This window comes from Pelophylax lessonae (assembly GCF_965119305.1).
Source record: "Pelophylax lessonae genome assembly, chromosome: 8".
NCBI classification, from domain to species: domain Eukaryota; kingdom Metazoa; phylum Chordata; class Amphibia; order Anura; family Ranidae; genus Pelophylax; species Pelophylax lessonae.
Window position 1 is genome coordinate 96,340,048 of NC_138775.1, and position 22,139 is coordinate 96,362,186.

General features: G+C 44.1%; 1 protein-coding gene across 1 annotated transcript in view; it reads right to left on the minus strand.

Moving 5' to 3' along the window:
• Positions 1-14,226: 14,226 nt before the first annotated feature.
• Positions 14,227-22,139, minus strand: part of DNAL4 (dynein axonemal light chain 4) — a 63,382-nt gene continuing 55,469 nt past the window's right edge. The window contains exons 3-4 of the mRNA XM_082266121.1: positions 21,939-22,022; positions 14,227-15,164 (exon numbers count right to left, since the gene is read on the minus strand). Of these exons, the coding sequence (XP_082122247.1) occupies positions 15,000-15,164; positions 21,939-22,022 (249 nt within the window). The 3' untranslated portion in view covers positions 14,227-14,999. The remainder of the gene's footprint in view (positions 15,165-21,938; positions 22,023-22,139) is intronic.

Here is a 22,139-nt window from a genome sequence, read left to right on the forward strand (position 1 = left end):
GGCTGATTTTTAATGGAATATCTACATAGATGTACAGAGGCCCATTTCCAGCACCCATCACTCCTGTGTAATAATGGTACATTGCATTTAAGCTAATCGTGTTAAAAGGCTAATTGAGGATTACAAAACCCTTGTGCAATTATGTTAGCACAGCTGAAAACTGTTGTGCTAATTAGAGAAGCTATAAAACTGGCCTTCCTTTGAGCTAGTTGAGTATCTGGAGCATCAGCATTTGTGGGTTTGATTATACTCTCAAAATGGACAGAAAAAGAGAACTTTCTTCTGAAACTTGACAGTCTATTCTTGTTCTGAGAAATGAAGGCTATTCCATGTGAGAAATTGCCAAGACACTGAAGATTTCCTACAACGGTGTGTACTTCTCCCTTCAGAGAATAGCAAAAACGGGCTCTAACCAGAATAGAAAGAGAAGTGAAAAGTCCCGGTGCACAACTACGCAAGAGGACAAGTACATTAGAGTCTCTAGTGTGAGAAATAGACACCTCACAGGTCCTCAATTGGCAGCTTTATTAAATGGTACCCGCAAAACGCCAGTCTCAAAGTCCACAGTGAAGAGGCAACTCCGGGATGCTAACCTTCTAGGCAGAGTGGCAAAGAAAAAGCCATATCTGAGACTGGCCAATAAAAGGAAAAGATTAAGATGGGCAAAAGAACACAGACATTGGACAGAGGAAGATTGGAAAAAAGTGTTATGTACAGACGAATCTAAGTTTGAGGTGTTTGGATCACACATAAGAACATTTGTGAGACGCAGAACAAGTGAACAGATGCTGGAGGAGTGCCTGACACCATCTGCCAAGCATGATGGAGGTAATGTGATGGTCTGGGGCTGCTTTGGTGCTGGTAAAGTGGGAGATTTGAACAAGGTAAAAGGGATTTTGAATAAGGAAGGCTATCACTCCATTTTGCAACACCATGCCATACCCTGTGGACAGTGCTTGATTGGAGCCAATTTCCTCCTACAACAGGACAATGACCCAAAGCACACCTCCAAGCTATGCAAGAACTATTTAGGGAAGAAGCAGTCAGCTGGTATTCTGTCTGTAATGGAGTGGCAAAGATGTACTAGGCAACTGATGTCTGCCACTCTACCAAAAGGTTGTGTAGCACTAGCAGTGGCACCCTGCTCCATATGAGACAAGTCATGCATTTCTAGCTCTTCAGGTACCAGGGGTCATGTATGCCTGACCTTAGCAGGGATATCTTCTCCATTGTCCTAGCTCCCTGTCGGGGTGCCGCTGATTTCTTCAGGTTCATATTCGGACAGTGAGGCGTACCCCTTCGCTCTCATCCGTTATACTCAGAATCCTGTAGTCCTGTTCACTAGAGTACCTTTCTTTGGACATTTTGGGCACTAAATTTACAGGTACCTAGTGCAACTCACAGTAAGAAGAACTCCTGAATGCTACAAATAAAATTTACCTGCTAGTGTTAACAGAGATCAGGTCTGATCTTTCTAACACTGATCATGTGCAATGTTTCAGAGGTGACGGAGATCTACTTACACTGTACATTTTACAGAAGGGGCGGAGGGGCTAAACGCAAGTGCTGACAGTGAATTGGGCTGATCCTGCTAACACTGTATTTTTGGGACACTATACTAAGGGGGACACTAGTATAGATCTGTTCATGATCAATATATTGAACCATACACACACTATACTAGCTATGGCAGTGATCGGTGACCCATAGTGTGCGGGCAATCTAACCCTAGCTGACCTTGGCTGAGAGGGACACTAACTGACCCTAATGTAAGTGACGCTAATAAAGTGATCAGTGAAAAATACTGTACACTGACACTGTACAAATGATACTTGCTGGGTTGAGGGTGATTGATGGGTTAAATTTGCCTATCTAAGGTGTGTGGGTGCAAAAGGGTGCTGCTTCAACTTACTGTGTGGTGTTCTCGTCTCTTCCCAAAAAGGGGTTTCAAGAACAGAAGGACTGGTTAGATCAACTGCCTGTGTTTAGTACAAAGGTACAAGACAATCTGTCAGTGCTTGCAGGAAATCAGTAGGGTCCTGGCCAAAATCATTGGCTAGGACCTCCTTACAAATTTGTCCTGCAGTCAATGACAGTGGGGGTTACCGGGTGCGCATGCGCATGTACGAGCAGACCTGGAAGAAAGCTCTGACATGCAGGTACGTTTTGGTGTCGCCCCGCCAGGGCTGCTGACAGGGGGGGGTACAACTGGGCCTTCTGTAGGGGGCCTGGCTGGCAGCAGTAGGTTTCACAGAGCATCCAAAGTGCAGGCACTTTATTTTTGCTTCTTCCAGGTGGTCTAACCATATATCCTGGGCCCCATCAGTTCACTCAGAGGGGCCCCCGAGGCTTTTTTCTAAGTCCCGTGGTCAGGCGGAATAACTCCATCCAGCGCCACATTTTCCGAAAAAGAAAAGAAAGTTCCAGTCCTGGCGAAGTGATGTCTTTCACAGGGCACAGCGGCTCCTCTCCACAAATAAAGCTGGAAGCTACAAGGATTTTGTCACTTCCAGATTCAGGTCTGTATTTACTTGGTTAGTACCAGCCAGGAAAGCAGCCAACCAAACTGATCTTTGTTTTACCAGCTGCCTTGGAGGGCAGAAGAGGGATCAGGGGCCTAATAGATCCCAGATCTTCACATAAAGAGCACCTGTCACTGCAAAAGGTATCACAAGGGATGTTATTCATTTCTTGTGATAGCAATAAAGTTGAATGAAAAAACCCATAAAAAAAAAGCAATAATTGTAGCACTAAAGCTTAAATTTAACTGTAAACTGATAACCTGGAAAGGCTTTAAAATGCATCACCTAGGGACAATTTTAGGTACTGTTTGTCGCCATCTCACAGGCATTTGAAATTTTAAAGCATGATACAATATGTTTGGTATCTATTTACTCAATGCAATATTTTATATTTAAGAAAAAAAAGTGGGTATTATATTGTGTTTGTGTACACTAAATTGCATTTTAGGGTAAATTTTCCCTAAAAATATAAAAAATGGCTGCGCAAACTTCATGTGACAAAAAAATGCAACAATGTCCATTTTATTCTCCAGTTCCTCTGTTTCAGAAAATATATAATGGAGGGTTCTAAGAAATTTCATAGCCAAAAAAAAAATGCTGATTTTAACATGTTTGCGAAAAATGTCAAAATTGTCCCAGACAGCAAGTGGTTAAAGTGCTTGTAAAGGATGAAATGTCTATACTTACTAGCTCTGTGCCATCGAATTGCAAAGAGCAGCCCTGAACCTCCACTTCTTGGGTCCCCCACCGGAGCTCCTGGTTCCTCCTCTCTGTTAAGTGCCCCCATAGGAAGCCACTTCCCATGGGGGCACACTTGTGTGCTCACTCCCAAGCCCTGCTGCTGCGTCCATTGACACAGACAGCAGGACTCAGCCCCACCCCCCGCTCCTTCGTCACTGGCTTTGATTGACAGCAGTGGGAGCTAATGAATCCCGGTGCCCAAGCAAAGCCAGTAAGACCCGGAAGTGAGGACAGAGAAGAGCTGCAGAGGTACATGCGGCTGGATCGAATGAGGGTTCAGGTAAATATATTAGGGGGGTAAGGGTCCAAAATTGATGCCTGAACATTTTTTACCTTAATGCAAGGAATACATTAAGGTAAAAAATGTTTAGGCTTTAGAACTACTTTAAGGCTTAATGAATATCTATTAGACCCTTAAGTCGGCTGCAACACTCTCTCTAGCAGGAATGATCTGAGGCATATTCAGAAAACACCAATTCCTTTTGGTTAATCAAACTTTGAACATGTCGGAGAAAGATACATTTCAAAGCTGCATATTTTTTGAGGTGGGTGGGGTCCAGGGGGGCCCTGTCAGTTAGGCTATAAGGGGCCCCATAATATCTAACAGCAGCCCTGCACCCCGCCACAGTACATATACTGGTTGGTAAGTGGTTAAAAGGAAGATCCTCTGGACTGGTGGAATAGAATTTGAATACTCTTTCTCCACTAATTCTAATCAAATGGGTAATTGTTGTTTATTGTCATAAGAAACAAGGGTTTTAAACACTATCACACTTGTGCGATGCGGGAAGGCTGCAAATTTGCAAGAGGCTGCAACACCTAAGCAAGAGGCACATCTAACCAAACACTGCCATGAAGACCAAGGAACTATCCAAAGAAGTAAGGGACAATGTTGTTGAGAAGTACAAGTCAGGGTTAGGTTAGAAAAAAAATATCCAAATCTTTGATCCCCAGGAGCACCATCAAATCTATCATAACCAAATGGAAAGAACATGGCACAACAGCAAACCTGCCAAGAGACGGCCGCCCACCAAAACTCACGGACCGGGCAAGGAGGGCATTAATCAGAGTGGCAGCACACAGACCTAAAGTAACCCTGGAGGAGCTGCAGAGTTCCACAGCAGAGACTGGAGTATCTGTACATAGGAGGACAATAAGCTGTACACTCCAAAAAAACTGGAAAACTGGTCAGAGTTGAGGGAAAGATGGATGGTGCTAAATACAGACATATTATTGAGCAAAACCTGTACCACTCTGTGCGTGATTTGAGGCTAGGACGGAGGTTCACCTTCCAGCAGGACAATGACCCCAAACACACTGCTAAAGCAATACTTGAGTGGTTTAAGGGGGAAACATGTAAATGTGTTGGAATGGCCTAGTCAAAGCCCAGACCTCAATCCAATAGAAAATTTGTGGTCAGACTTAAAGAATGCTGTGCACAAGGACAAACCATCCAAGTTGAAGGAGCTGAAACAGTTTTGCAAGGAGAAATGGGCAAAAATCCCAGTGGTAAAATGTGGCAAGCTCATAGAGACTTATCCAGAGTGACTTGGAGCTGAGATTGTAGCAAAAGGTGGCTCTACAAAGTATTGACTTTAGGGGGGTGAATAGTTATGCACATTGGCTTTTTCTGTTATTTTGTCCTATTTGTTGTTTGCTTCAGAATTAAAAAAAATAAATAAAAAAAAATAATCTTCAAAGTTGTTGGCATGTTCTGTAAATTAAATGATGCAAATCCTCAAATGTAAATTCCAGGTTGTGAGACAACAAAACACGAAAAATGCCAAGGCGGGTGAATACTTTTACAAGGCACTGTATAGTATACTGTTGCTACCTTAGGTAAGTAGGATCTAGCCTCAGTAAAACTATCTGGAAAAATAGTAAGAATCATTTTTTCCAAAGACCGAGATTTCAAAACCTCAATTCTCCAAGCAGTAGTAATGGCAAAGAGAAAATAAATCTTTATTTTGAGGCACTTAGCAGGTCAAAAAGACTTAGTAGTCAATTCATTAGGGACTTTAGACAAATACTACAGGGAAACATCCTGCAACTGAAGAGGTGCAACCTGTTTTCTGGCTTTAAAAAAATGTTTCAACTAACTGGCTGTCAGTTCATGTCAAGAAAAAACAGAGAATGCAGAAATTTTACCTCAAAGGGTACTCAAAGCGAGAGCCTTGTCTGCTCCATCCTAAAAGAAGTCAAAAACAACAGAAAAAGTGGAGAATCTTCATCTTAACCACTTTCCACCCAAGGACGTACCCGTATGTCCTTGGGTTTCAGTGGTTATACCGGGATGATGCCTGCACCTACAGGCATCATCCCAGTACCATTGTTTGCAGCCGGCGATTCTCTACAAGGTCTGGATCACTTTGTGGGTGGTGGATGGCAGATCACTTCTGCGGTCTCCATAAAGAGGACCTGTCAGGGCCCATGCTGTCACAAGGGATGTTGTTCATCCCTTATGATAGCAATAAAGTTTGTACAAAAGAAAAAAAGTGTAAAAAAAAAAATTGCTTAAAATAAATAAAATAATAAAAAAAGAATTTAAAGTGCCCTGTCCCACCGTGCTTACATGCAAATGTGAATGCATACGTTACACGTGCCGGCATATGTAAACAGTGATCACACCACACCCGTGAGGTATTGTCGCACATGTCAGAGCGGAGCAAAAATCCAAACACCAGACCTCCTGTGCCACTCTAAACTGGTAACCTATAAAGGCGTTTAAAGTGTTGCCTATGGAGAATTTAGGCACCGTAGTTTGCTGCCGTTCCACGGGCAGATACAATTTTGAAGCGTGACATGTTAGGTATCGATTTTCTCGGTGTAACCTCATGTTTTACAATACACAAAAAAGATGGCTTAACTTTACGGTTTTGTGTTCTTTATTCATGAATGTGTTTTTTTTTTTTCTAAAAAAATTGTGTTTGAAAGACCCCTGCACAAATACTGTGGGACCTAAAAAATTGCAACACACACCATTTTTTCTATAGGGTCTCTGCTTAAAAAAATAAGTCCTCCGACAGTCGCTGCCAATCCATATAAGCCTTCACTATTGGGTAATGGCTCCCTCTGCAGGAGTAAGCTAGGCAGATAGAAATGTTAATACAAAACTTTTCTACACTTAGACACACCTCTAGGGGGCCGTCCTCAGCCATTATCCCTGATCCAGTCACAACTGGTCCTCAGTTTGTAGCAAGCAGTACCGGAAGGCAATAACCCCCAGATCCAAAAAAACAGAGGGACGGGGGCGGCGACTGTCAGAGGACTCAGAGAAAATAATTTTACGGTAATTTCTTACAAAAAATCTATTTTCTCTTACGTCCCCTGACAGTTGCCGCCGATCCATGTAAGCCTTCACTACTGGGACGTCCAAAAGCAGTGCAGGTGTGAGGGGTGGGAAGATGCAACCAACTGAAAAGGTAACGAAAAAACACCCCAAGGAAGAGACAGAAAAAAAATAGGTCTCTGCAAACAACCGCTGCACCTCAAAACTTTGCGGCCAGGGGAAGCATCTGAGGATGCCAATACATCAATTCTGTAGAATTGTGTGAAAGAGTGCACAGACCAGGTCGCCGCATTGCACACCTGAGCCAGACCAGCCAGATGGTGAAAAACCCCAAGAGACACTGACGGCTCCAGTAGAAAAGGCCCTTACAGGGAAAGGAGGAACCTGACCCTCGATGGAAGAGGCCTGAAACAAAAAACGTAAGTCTGATCCACAGAGAAAAGGTAGCCGCCGGTGTGGCAGAGCCCTTTCAGAGGTCCCTCAGGAAGAACAAACAGGGAATCAGACTGCCTTACAGATGCCGCGACAGCCAGGAAAAGCCTGACCGCCTGGACTACATCCAAGGAATGCAAAGCCATCTCCTGGAGATGCTAGGGCTTCTCACAAGTGAAGGCAGCGCAATATCCTCGTGAAGGTGGAACGAAAAACCACCTTGGGAATAAAAAGACTGAGTGGGTCGCAGAACCATTTCATCCCTATGAAACACCAGATAAGGAGAATGGCAAGACAAAACCGCCACTGCAGACACTCTGCGAGCAGACATGATAGCCACCAGAAAAGCAACTGTCTGGGACAACACAGGCAGAGGAAAAAACTCTGATGTTCTCAAAGGGGAGGTAGTTGTAACACAGACAACACAAAATTCAGGCCCCGAGGAGGCAAGGGAGACTTCCTCGGAGGAGCCAGACGTCGCACCCTTATGAGGAAAGTGTGAAGCAAGAATACAATGCCAAGGGACATGGAAAAAGACGGCCAAAGCCGACAACTGACCCTTGATCGTGTTCAGTGCCAAACGCTGATCTACTCCTTTCTGCAGGAAGGCAAAAACTTTCTCCAATGAGAAGGAGCGAGGATGGAACGCATGCGATCCGCACCAGGCATATACACTTTCCAGGTGTGATGAAAAATCTTTCTCGAGGTAGCTTTACGAGCCTTCAATAATGTAGGGATGACCGCCTGTGGAAGACCCCTACCCCTCAAGACCTGACTTCCAACAGCCACGGCGTGAAAGCCAGAGACTGCAAAGCAGGAAGGAAGATCGGACCTTGAGACAGAAAATCGTCCCACAGCGGAAGCCGCCAGGGAGACCAGACGACCATCTGAACGATGGCCGCATACCAGGACCGAGGTGGCCAGTCTGGGGCCACCAGAAAGAACGACATACGTTCCAACGCCAACCTGCGGAGGAACCTGGACTACAGTTGAACCGGAGGGAAGGCATACAACAACCGATACCGGTGCCATAGGCACCTCTAACGCATTTGTGGCATCCGCCAGAGAATTGGGAGGTCCGGCCACGAACTTCCCAACCCCATTGTCGAGACGGGGTGTGAACAGATCCACGTCCGGAGTCCCCTACCCAGCACACAGGAGGCGAAACACCTCCGGATGCAGGGACCAGATTCCCTGGTCCAAGGTCAGGCGACTCAGACAGTCCGCCTGCCAAATTTCCACACCCAGAATGGGAACAGCCGAAAGCGCACGAAAGACAGGAGCACTTCCTCGGCCGCCCGGGCACTCTTGGTGCCCCCTTGGTGATTGATATAAGCCACAGCCGTTGCGTCGTCCGTCCGTACTGGAACCGGACACTCCTGAAGTTGAGATAACAAACAGGAAACAGACAAAGCCTGATCGCGCGGAGCTTCAAGAAGTGTAACAGCAAAGAGGCCCACACCGCCGACCACAACCGTCGGGCACAAGGCGTGCCCTGGACTTCTCCCCAGCCCGACAGGCTGGCATCCGTGGTGAACACCGTCCACAACAGAGAACACCCCCATAAGCCCCTTAATCAACTCAGCCCGTGTGTTCCCAAAAGGACGACTCACCAACAAGGAACATCAGACACTGCCTGTCTGGAAGCGTGGTCAGCCGACCAGCTTTTGTGCCAAAAAAGGCAGCGAAACGCGACCCCGACCGCAGACAACCGAGCGACCAACGAAGACTTGTCCAAGGCCCCGGCACACAGGTACATCCCCGTTCGGGTAACCCAAACCACCAAGTCAAGGGCAGTCGGATAAGTCGACTTCGCCACCAGGGTGTACCGAAGCACCTTGGCCCATGCCGCGAGAGCCTGCGAGGCCAGCACCGCGACAAACACAGGTGTAAACAGGAAAGCGCCTTAACGCGCCTATCAGCCAGATCTGTGAACTGGCATCAAGGTGGATTTAGTCAGCCCAGAGACAGAGTGGTCCACGTAAGGGGACACTGTCCAACGTCTGATCACGGCCTCCTAAAAAGGGTTAGCGGTAGGAAAAGATGCTCAGGCACCACCAGCATGTGTGTAATGCGATGTCACCGGTCATGCACAAGTTTGCGAAAATTCACAGGGCAGGGAAACCTGACTCGACGTCCGGGCACTTCGGAACCCGAAAGCAGCCCTTGTACTTGACTGAGAGGACTCATCGTCAAGATGGAGAGTTTCTGTAATGGCGCTAATAAGGATAGCTTATGGCAGCGCGTCCCCGCGCTACCAAGGAGGAAGATTCTTCCACCCCTCCCTCATAAGTGAAGGACATGGACTCCACAGGAGGGACATTGTCCGTGGCAACCATTCAGGCTCGGAGTACAAGGACTGGGAGGGCACAGGCCGTTAATTTTTTAAAACATTTTTTTTTTTTAAAGAGCACTCCGCAGATTCACCATGGATGCAAAAAAAGTGCAAGAGCAGCAGAAAATGGAGACCAGGGAAGAGGCTTCAGGAATACCCGAAGCCCCCACCAGGCCTGCGGGGGAAATTTTTGGTCTGGGAGTCCAGAAAGCCAAGATAAAATAAATGGGACGCTGGCCATTTAAATCGGCGGTTCCTGCGGAACCTCACTGCAGCCTGCATTGTTTGAAAGAGCTCCTTCAGAAAATGCAAAATCCACAAAAAATAACAATTTTGGCAGAAAAATGCCATTGGTATTAGTAAAAATCCCCCCACAGTTTCATAAACTGTCACAGACTGCTCTGAGGTAAAATGGAGGGAAAGAGAGGAAGTGACCTCACGCCCTTAGAGGCCTAGCACAGGAGTCACAATAAAATGGTGCCTAATGAAACTCTATGTAAAAAGGCACCAAGATGGCCGCTTGCCCTTACCTAAGACAGCGCGCGATCGGCAGCAAGGCAGTATACATGACATGGCTGTTGCCCACACACAGAGCCCAGTGACCTGCCCTCACCTAAAATGGCGGCCGCGCTAAAACGGCACCAAACTAAGCGTACACACACGGTCTGGCCACCACAGGGGACCCTAGGAGACCCCACACCGCTATGGAGCCCCTCCCAAAACTCCCCAGGTACCACAAGTACCTCACACAGCGCCCTCAGCAGGGCCAGGGAGGGAGGGAAATAACACCAAGCCAGCCAGACAGGGGATCCCACAGAGATCACCAGCCCTGCCATCCCCTAAGAGTGGGCCCACAAACCCCCCAAAAGTCCCCAGGGACAAAGGGGTATCAGTACTCACCAGTCCAGGGAAGCGGGCACCGCTCTGATACGGGAGACCTCCCACCCTAAGTGGGGGTGCCGTCAGCCAAGGAGGGATGCTGACAACACGTGGGCATTCCGGGTTGAGACACCCTCAGCGAAGACGCAGCACCGCAGGATCGTCCCCATTCCGAGGGGCACTATCGCTGCGAGGCTCTTTGGCAGGCTGGGACTCGATAAGGATCTATATTACCCAGTGCAAGGCCCAGCTCTGCAGTCACTTGTAGTCCTCTAGGAAAAGGTCCCTGACTAACTAGTGATAGTGAGATAAATAAAAACCTATTTTCAGAAGAAAAATAAATATTGTCAGAAAAAAACAGAAAGAAAAACCGAAACACTAGGTCCCGGCTAGAAAAGCTAACCTACTCCTAAGCTAGGCAGCATAAAACTGAGGACCAGTTGTGACTGAGGACGGCCCCTAGAGGTGTGTCTAAGTATAGAAAAGTTTTGTATTAACATTTCTATCTGCCTAGCTTACTTCTGCAGAGGGCACCATTACCCAATAGTGAAGGCTTATATGGATCGGCGGCGACTGTCAGAGGACGTAAGAGAAAAAGTAGATTTTTACATGTAGGAGTGAAGTGTCAGAAAAGGCTTGGGAAGGATGTGGTTAATACACCATGAAGAGAAAAAAACTTTTGCAGCCTTGGCATAAATCTTCCTGGTGCTCAGCTTCCTACCCCCATGGTGAGTCTCAAGAATAGTCACATAACCTTTGTGTCTTATAATATCTCTTGCAAGAACCAGGCCCTCAATTAAAAAAAAATCCAGTCTGGTGTGATGTAATGGGCGAAGGAGGAAAAGGTCCAGCCAAGAATGTTGCAAGGATATCAGCTGCCCATTTGCAATGTTCTCTTTCCTTGGGCCACCAAGGGGCAAGCATAATCAGTGTGCACCTGGACTGATTAAACTTCTGCAGAACCTGAGGGATAAGAGAGGGGATGGGGGGGCATGCATATCCCAGACTGAAGTTGAAGTTCCATTCTTGGGCCAGGACAGTGACGCCCCAAGAATCTGTTTCTCTTGCAAAAGAAAATAAATGTTTTACCTTCCTGTTGGGCTTTGTTTGCAAAGGAGTCCACAGCTGGCAATACTTATTTGTGGAGCTGTAATGGTAGCTCTTTAGGCACATGGAATGAAAGATATAGGCAACAGGTTATATTTTCAAAGGTTATTGGATTAAATATAATAAAACTGCTAATGGGTTTAAAGAGTACAGTCATCAATTAAACTATGATGGATTGTGTACAGTTGGCACAGTCAGGTATGCAAACTTTCTCCCTCCTTACTAAGCAATAGGCCTTTTAAAAAAATTTAACTTTTGGTGGATAGGGCAAGCAGCAAACTCACCACATGACAGTGTCTGGTGCTTGGACAACTTCAGATGTTAGGTTGTTTTGGAAGCTTGTGTATATCTAAGCCTATTTACGGTATCTCACAAAAGTTAGTACACCCATCACATTTATGTAAATGCTTTATTATATCTTTTCATGTGACAACACTAAAGAAATGACACTTTGCTACAATGTAAAGTAGTCAGTGCACAGCTTGTATAACAGTGTAAATTTGCTGTCCCCTCAAAACAACTCAACACACAGCCACTACTAATGTCTAAACCGCTGGCAACAAAAGTGAGTACACCCCTAAGTAAAAATGTCCAAATTGGACCAAATTAGCAATTTTTGCTCCCCGGTGTCATGTGACTTATTAGGGTTACAAGGTCTCAGGTGTGAATGGGGAGCAGGTGTGTTAAATTTGGTTGTATCGCTCTCACTCTTTCATACTGGTCACTGGAAATTCAACGTGGCACCTCAAAACTGAGGATCTGAAAAAAAAAAAAAAAAAAAATGTTTCTCTATATAAAGATGGCCTAGGCTATTAGAAGATTGTCAAGACCCTAAAACTGAGCTGCAGCATGATGGCCAAGACCATACAGCGGTTTAACAGGACATGTTACACTGAGAACAGGCCTCATTATGGTCGACCAAATAAGCGGAGTGCACGTGATCAGCGTCATATCCAGAGGTTGTCTTTGGGAAATAGACATATGAGTGCTTCCATCATTGCTGCAGAGGTTGAAGGGGTGGGGGGGGGGTCAGCCTGTCAGTGCTCAGACCATACGCCGCACACTGCATCAAATTTGGTATGCATGGCTGTCGCCCTGGAAAGAAGCCTCTTCTAAATATGATGCACAAGTAAGCCCACATTTTGCTAAAGACAAGCAGACTAAGGATATGGATTACTGGAACCATGTCCTGTGGTCTGATGAGATCAAGCTAAACTTATTTGGTTCAGATGGTGTCAAGCGTGTGTGGCGGCAACCAGGGGAAGAGTACAAAGACAAGTGTGTCTTTCCTACAGTCAAACATGGTGGTGGGAGTTTCATGGTCTGGGGCTGCATGAGTGCTGCCGGCACTGGGGAGCTACAGTTCATTGAGGGAACCATGAATGCCAACATTTACTGTGACTTACTGAAACAGAGCACGATTCCCCTCCCTTCGGAGACTAGGCCACAGGGCAATATTCCAACATGATAAATGGGCCCCAAACACACCTCCAAGATGACCACTGCCTTGCTAAAGAAGCTGGGGGAAAAGGTTATGGACTGGCAAAGCATGTCTACAGACCTAAACCCTGTTGAGCATCTGTGGGGCATCTTCAAACGGAAGGTGGAGGAGCGCAAGGTCTCTAACATCCACCAGCTCCGTGATGTCATCATAGAGGAGTGGAAGAGGACTCCAGTGGCAACCTGTGAAGCTCTGGTGAACTCAATGCCCAAGAGGGTTAAGGAGGTGCTGGAAAATAATGGCGACCAAACAAAATATTGACACGTTGCGCCCAATTGGGACATTGTCACTTAGGGGTGTACTAACTTTTGTTGCCAACGGTTTAGACATTAATGGCTGTGTGTTGAGTTATTTTGAGGGGACAGCAAAATTTACACTGTTATACAAGCTGTGCACTCACTACTTTACATTGTAGCAAAGTGTAATTTCTTCAGTGTTGTCACATGAAAGGATAGAATAAAATATTTACAAAAATGTGGGGGGTGTACTCGCTTTTGTGAGATACTGTAAATACCAAGATTCAGCACATTGAAGTGGAGGACAAGTTACATACAGGTAGCATATGGCACTCTGTGAAGACTACTCTACAGGGGTAGCTTACTCTAAATTGGGCAATGTAAAGGTGATTTTCAAAAGTACAATCTACATCCTTATATGTACTCATATACAATATTGAGATATGACCTTCTTTTCAATAGGGAATGCATATTTGATAAGATGTTTTGTATAGGTCTGTGAATATGTCCAGCCTTCCAAAAATAAGCTCCAGACAAAAAATATACAGAGTTAATTTGTACGACTTTTTGCAATTCTTATGGCACAAACGTTGACAGATTTATACACATAAAATTATGTTCTTTAAAAAAATCCAAGAAAGTTTATTAATGACAAGTAGAGTCAACCATTGTACAACCAGATTTAACATAAAAAACATCATACTTGAAGTTCCAGCAGAGTATAAAATCCTTCCAAGAAACATGGCTTCACGTTTCTGCCACTGAACAAGAGGAATTAAGGACTAGTAGCTGGCAGGCTTCTCTGTGGTATCCTAAATCTCCTGATCTATTATTTATGGCTTGTGGAGAGTCTATGATGCACATCTACGTCAAATGGACAAAAGGGAAGCTAGATGGAATGATTTGCAGCCAGGGAGTTCGGGACAGTGAGAAATGGGAAACAAAAGCAATAGCGAAATAGAAATAATTCACATATGAACAAGCACAGGAAAAGTCTAGCAACTAAGTCACATGAATATGCATATACTGTATATATAATTTAGAAAAATGTGAAAAAATATCTTGAAAACAGCTCTAAATATTGTACTCAGAGAATTGTTAGCTAATCTATACAATATTAAAATAAGTTTCAAAATTCCCCGTTCCACCAAGCGAAGATCCCACCCAAAAAGTCAATCACTACAAATAAATCAACCTCCACCAATGAAGCCAATCCGCATATAGTGTCAACCAACTAATTCTGAGAATACGACATATAGATTTTACTTCTTAACATACTAGAAGTCTGAGGTTGCCCTGATAACAGGTTCTTTTTAATTGCACAAACCTATGTGGGTGTATAGGAAACAATATACTGAACTAAAAACAAAACCTATTTCTCTGCAGAGATTGTGAGTCCACTTGTTAAGGGGAGAGGGTAAAATGACTCATACATAAGAGAATGTGTGAAATAGAGAATAGCAGGAAGGCAAAGCAACGAGGAAACCAATTATGAATTCATTATTTTTTGAATCAGAGGGGGAAAAGAAGGTGCCAAAATGACAGTGAACACAAAATGTATTTGGGAAACCAGAGCTGCGGTGCCAGTACGACAGTAAAACCCTGTGCATACATTATTACTGGTTACAAAAGCCTCCGAGGGTCAGAGCATAGGAAAAGCAAACTGACAGCAGTTCATTTTCTTCATTTGGTGTAACAGACTATTCCTAGGCTCAGAAGAATATACTTACATACGTATTGCAAGAGCCAAACCAATCACCTTCTTTTGAATTTCAAGTCAGAGGTGCATGCAAATCTATTGCAAACCCCTCTGGTTCCCAGTGAGTTAAGAAGAGACATCCTGACACCCCAAATGATAGAGAGCCCAGTAAAAGACTCTTTCCTGAGCGAGGCTTTGTAGCAGCACATCCTGAGTAGAAGGTAAGAAGTGGAGAGAATGCTTCTTGTGTCGGATCCCTCATGAGCACTTCCAAACACAAATAGCCAGACTTCCCCCAAAGAACATGTAGAGAAGGTTCTTTACTTCATGTGTGATCTCAAAACCAAAACCCTCTCCAATCACTACATGCCACGATGAGCCAAACTTCTTGTCCATAGTCTCTTTTATCATCTTTGCTGCACTCTGAAAAAGAAAAATTCACAATGTTAAAAAAAAAAATCTATATGGGGACTATTTATAAAGCAGTGAATATAATGTTTATAAATGTTCACAGATGCTTAATTATTTCCTGTAATTTAAAAATCCATGCGCCAGGGAGATTACCCTGCAGTAAAAAATTGTTAAATGTCAATATGCCCCTATAATTTGTGTGTATATAATGGAGGAACACTATACTGTCAAAAATATAAGGGTGCCTGCCTTTACAAGCACATGAAATTTAATGGCATCCCAGTCTTAGTCCGTAGGGTTCAATATTGAGTTAGCCCACCCTTTGCAGCTATAACAGCTTCAACTTTTCTGGAAAGGCTGTCCACAAGGTTTAAGAGTGTCTATGGGAATGTTTTTCCATTCTTCCAGAAGCGAATTTTGTGAGGTCAGGCACTGATGTTGGAGAGAAGGCCTGGCTCGCAGTTTTTACTCTAATTCATCCCAAAGGGGTTCTATCGGGTTGAGGTCAGGACTCTGCGCAGGACAGTCAAGTTCTTCCACCCAAACTCACTCAGCCATGTCTTCATGGATCTTGCTTTGTGCACTGGTCCAAATCATTTGGTGGAGGGGGGATTATGGTGTGGGGTTGTTTTTCAGGGGTTTGGCTTGGTACCTTAGTTTCAGGGAAGTGAACGCTTCCAACTTTGTGGGAACAGTTTGGGGTTGGCAAGGTCCATAAAGATGCACGGCAATTTTGTTTTTGTAGTATACACATATATATATATATACACACACACACACACACACATATTGTGATTAAATAACATTTCTAATCAAATGGATTTATTTATAAGACTCTGCAGACTCTGATGTAAGGGAGAACTCCGGGGGACTCTAATTTACACTGAACTCTGATGTAGGGAGGGAACTCTGATGTAAGGGGAAACGCTGAAGACTCTGGTAACCTGGGCCCCCACGTACATCAGAGTTCTCAGCATTCCCCTTTAAACAGAGTTCCCAGAGCCCCCCTTACATCAGAGTCCACCTTTATATTAGAGTCCGCAGAGCCTCCCTTATACCAGAGTCTGCAGAGTTCTCCCTTATACCAGAGTCTGCAGAAGTTCCACTTACACTGTGAGGGGGATCTCTGTGAACTCTGGAATGTAAAGGGGAATTCTGATGAAAGTGGTGCTCTGGGAACCTGGATTTAACTTCTTCCCACCTGTGCTATAGCCAAAAGACAGCTAATGTGAGAGCTTCCAGTTCTGGGAGGGCTTCAATGGATGTCCTGCCAGAACCCCACCTCCCGCACACCCCCTGAGCATGGATCCAGCGCCCTCTGTGACTGTTGTGTCCTTAGGACACCGCTGATCCCAGATTGCGGTAAAAGGCAAATCACAGTGACCCTTTTTCCATGTGATCAGCTGTGCCAAGTCCTGCTGGAAAATGAAATTAAGATCCTCATAAGGCTGATAACCTGCAGATTGCCATGCCTTCTACATAGGCAAAACAATTTGTGAGTTCGGCCAAAGGATTAGGGATCATGTCTATTATTCTGGTAATGGTAAAGTGGTTCCTCCTGTTACCAGACACATAGGCCTTTACCATAGATTTGATAATTCTTTGGTTTCCTGCATGTCCTGGATGTGGTTCCCCCCCCCCAACCCTAGAGGTGGCGATTGTGATAATCGGATTTCGAGGTCTGAAACCATGTGGATCGAGAAATTGTCCGCCACCATTACGCCTGGTATTAATGAGATTAATTCTTATGAACCGTTTCTTTAATTTGGGGGTTTCCAGCTTCATTCATTGATACAACAAGTTTAACTAGAGTCATTGTTCACTTTTACTGTGTGGGACCAGCTACATTCGGTGTGGCATGTATGGTTCATTGTGTCCATGTCAACTGGCATCTAGAGCAATTGTTTGTTTTAATTCTTAAAGCGGAGTTCCACCCAAAAGTGGAACTTCCGCTTTAAATAGTCCTAACCCCCTGACATGCCACATTTGGCATGTCATTTTTTTTTGGGGGGGGGGGGGGGGAGCGGGTACCTAGTTTTGACATGTACCCGCTCCCACTTCCGCTCGGAGAGCCGCGGCGCCCTGAGCGGAAGTTCTCCTCTCTCCCTCCCTCCCTGCAATCTTCTGGGACATGTCAGAGGTCCCAGAAGATTGCCGGCCAATCACGACGCATAGCGCAACTCGCGCATGCGCTGTGAAGCCGCAAACTGTCACAGCCGGGTGCCCACATCAGTGATGCCGGCGCCGCGGAGCAGAGAGGGAGAAGACGGCGCATCGCTGGACCGTGGGACAGGTGAGTGGGCGGTTAGGCTGGAACTCCGCTTTAAGTGTTGTGTCTCTCACTCTCTCTCTATATATATCTATCTATCTATTTATCTATGTATATGATTTGCCACCTGATATGCTTTGCAATTTTCTTTTTTCTGTTTTATATGACGCTGTTGGAGTTCCCCTGCTGGCTCTTATGTCTGGGTGCTGTGGCCCTGTCCCCCTTGGCCCCCTCCAATGCATTGTGTGCCATGACTAGTCTTCTTTGGGAGAGTGTGTGATTTCCTGTTTTAATCACTGATTGCCTTCTATTGTTCATCCTCTAGATGGCGTGGTGGGCGCCTCAGTGGTGGTTGGAAGGATGGCGAGCGCCTCCCTCGGTGATTCCTGCCTTGAGAGGTGCGGTACTGCACATGCACCGAATTGACGCATACGCAGTCCGTGATGGGGTCCGCTGACGTCATGCGCCGGCTACGGGCGTGTCTGATGACTGGGCTAATGGACAGGACACAGGTTGCTATAATGGGAGTGATTCCCTCGTTTGTTAGATGGACAGCTTGCAGTGGTGTTGTATATACCTGACAGAGATGGTTTATGGGTGAGTTCTGATTGTCCTCTCATGCTGCATTATCCCCTTCTCTTGCTTGAAGGGATCTCTGAACCTTGCTGCTGTGTTATTTCACCAGACAAATATTCTCCCCGGATAACATGAATAACATCATTTTATCTGTGCTTTGTGCTGGCTGTTTCATGCACGTGGGTGTTTGTAACAATTACACTGGTTTCCTGGCGTCTTACACTCATTGTACATCTTTCCTATTCCTGAGGGGTCTATAATGTTTTGGACTTAGAATTGGAATCAATACACGGACATTTTGGCACACCCCCATTAGGGGATTTTGCACTTATTATACGATTTGGGACACTTATGTCATTCATATGTATATTTACTTTTCCACATTTGGTGGATGGTTTGATAGATAATTAAGTATATTGTCATCATTTGTTAATTGATTTGTCACATAGTTGTTTTATACTTGAGAGTGACACTTTAAAGTTTTAGCGCACCAGACTTTCACAATTTTACTTATTCCACTATATTTGGATCTTTGGTTACAGGTCACTTTTATTTATCAGCACACCCTTTACACATTTATATTATTCCCACCTGGTTGCCACCACACACGCTTGACACATCTGAACCAAATCAATTGATCTTGGTCTCATCAGACCACAGGACATGGTTTCAGTAATCCATGTCCTTAGTCTGCTTGTCTTCAGCAAACCGTTTGCGGGCTTTTTTGTGCATCATCTTTAGAAGAGGCTTTCTTATGGGACGACAGCCATGCAGACCAATTTGATGCAGTGTGCGGCATATGGTCGGAGCACTGACATGCTGACCCCCCCCACCCCTTCAACCTCTGCAGCAATGCTGCCAGCACTCATATGTCTATTTCCCAAAGACAACCTCTGGATATGACACTGACTGAGTACTTGCACTCAACTTCTTTGGTCGACCATGGCAAGACCTGTTCTAAGTGGAACCTGTCCAGTTAAACCGCTGTATGGTCTTGGCAGCTCAGTTTCAGGGTCTTGGCAATCTTCTTATAGCCTAGGCCATCTTTATGTAGAGCACCAATTCTTTTTTTTTCAGATCCTCAGAGAGTTCTTTGCCATGAGGTGCCATGTTGAGCTTCCAGTGACCAGTATGAGAGAGTGAGGGCAGCAACACCAGATTTAAACACACCTGCTCCCCATTCACACCTGAGACCTTGTAACACTAACAAGTCACATGACACTGGGGAGGGAAAATGACTAATTGGGCCCAATACTCACTTTTGTTGCCAGCGGTTTAGACATTAATGGCTGTGTGTTGAGTTATTTTGAGGGGACAGCAAATTTACACTGTTATACAAGCTGTACACTCACTACTTTACATTGTAGCAAAGTGTCATTTCTTCAGTGTTGTCAAATGAAAAGATATAATAAAATATTTACAAAATTGTGAGGGGTGTATTCACTATTGTGAGATACTGTATCTATTTTCCTTTCATGTCTGATTGATATCATATAATTATTATGCAGGCTAACACTGGCTGTAAATCTGTTCCCCTAATAGACCCTATAAACGCCGTCATTCAACCCACTGTCCTCTATATATATTTATGTATGGCTGAGATCTATCTTTATGAGCCTGAATTAATTAGGAGGTGATGTTCTATTTGGGAATTTGATTACTAACACATACAGTGACATAGTTCCTCTACTCACGGTATTTAAATTTTCCAGGTTCATTGCCCATATATACCTCTCATGAAAGCCTGTTCTCTGTCTTGTGCGGTAATTCCATTACTCCTGTTTTTAACTGTACAAGGTGCGTATCATATAGTAATACAATTGTATAGGTTTGTGTGATTGTGACCTATCTATTACATCCCTTATTATGTAGACCCCATCCGAGTCTCTTTACAATTAAACCTCATATGCCATCTAGCCGTACCAGTTTATATCACCATTTATCTTCCACCCAGTACCCGCACTCGCCCGGGAGACTGCCAATTGGCGTTGCGGTTCAGAGTGTTGAAGATGTGGACCCTATGGTGGGTATGGCCCAAAAATGTTCATGGGAGACTAGACACAGTTTGGGAATTTGCCAGGAGATTATATGTATGTGTGTATGTATATATACACACACATATACACACACACACACACATACATACATATATATATACACACATATACATACACACACATATATATATATATATATATATATATATATATATATATATATATATATACAGTGCAGACCAAAAGTTTGGACACACCTTCTCATTCAAAGAGTTTTCTTTATTTTCATGACTATGAAAATTGTACAGCTCCCACCCAGTTTTGAACATTCCACCATTCATTCCTATGGGACCAATTTCGCCACAAAAACGCCGATATTTCGTTAACCATCTGGCAAAACGTTCCACAAAGTAATAGCACACCAATCGGGAACAATCCGCATGTTTCGGTATATTACTGTCTATGTAGTGTAAAAACTGTGGGAGGAGTTAGGATGGTAAATTTGGCTATAATAATAAGAATATATAAATTATATATGTGCGATAACAGTAAGTGGTCTTGCCATGCAAGACCACTTAACTAATGCAACATGGATTTTGTGCCTCTCCAATCTTCCACCAGATTCTGGGACCTTGATTTCCAAATGAAATGCAACATTTTCCACAGTTCATGATAAATTGGGGAGCTATGTCGTCCACTGTGTGTTATCAAGTCCAAAGTCAGCACAGCCCTCTACCAGGAAATTCTAGAGCATGTCATGCTTCCCTTTGCTGACCAGATTTAAGGAGATGCTTATTTCATTTTCCAGCAGGACTTGGCACATGCCCACACAGCCAAAAGTACCAATACCTGGTTGTATGATCATGGTATCACTGTGCTTGATTGGCCAGCAAACTCACCTGATCTAAAACACCGAGAATCTATGGGGTATTGTCAAGAGGAAGATGAGAGACACTGGTCCCAACAATGCAGATGAGCTGAAAGCCACTATCAAAGTAACCTGGGCTTCCATAACACCCCAGCAGTGCCACAGGCTAATCACCTCCATATCACACCCCATTGATGCAGTATTTCATGCAAAAGGAGCCCCGACCAAGTATTGAGTGCATACTATACTGTACATGAACATATTTTTAAGTAAGCCAACATTTCTATATTACAAAATCCTCTATCTTATTGGTTTTATGTAATATTCTAATTTTCTGAGATACTGTAAGCCATAATCATCAAAATTAAAAGAAAGAAATGCTTGAAATATATCTCTCTGTGTGCAACGCATCCATATAAAAGGGTTTTCATTTTTTTAATTGAATTACTGAAATAAATTTACTTTTTAATGATATTCTAATTTTTTCTAGATGCACCTGCACATAGATCAATGGATTGAAAAAAACCAGCTAGCAGAGGGTAGACAAACACTACACCTTTTTCATCATATAATGCATTCAGTGTATCATTTGCGAACCTTATGTTATAACCTTGAGTTGTCTGCACAGCAAATAGATAATTTTATATAACAAGCCACACAGTTCAGAAAGGTAAGGTTATAGAAAATTAAGTGTGAAAAGGAGAATAAATATACTCTCCGCTGATAGGCAGTTGAATAACTCAAGTGCAAAACAAAAATGAAAAAAGCACAATTATGATTTGTAAAAGCTCTGCTTTTTGGCGGACTAATGTCTAGCCCTTCTTATATCATAAAGCCTATTCTACATAATTATATCTGAACAGCCAAAAAGCCCAGAAGATCAAAGTGGACAATAAATCTGTCCTCAAGAGAACCAATATTCTTAGCATCTCCAGCAGCCCTCTGAAAGTAGTATATACAGCTTTAGAGATAACCAAGCTGGACCAATGTAAAGTACAAAACATGTTTTTTCCTGGAGTTTGGCTTTAAAGGGATCTTGGAGTATCCCTAAGCTGTGATGCGTATGTTTACTATACCTCATTATTACTTGCAAACTTTTCACAGGCTGTAACACAAAGCTCCATGGTTTCTACACGCATTTCTTCTGGCATGTCCGTGTGCTGCAGAGAGGAAACAATGCTGTTAGAACAGGTTTTTTGCAAAAGAACCCTTTGTATTACATACTAAAGCACATCCTTGGAAAAAAAAAAAAAAAACCACGCAAACTGAAAAAAAAC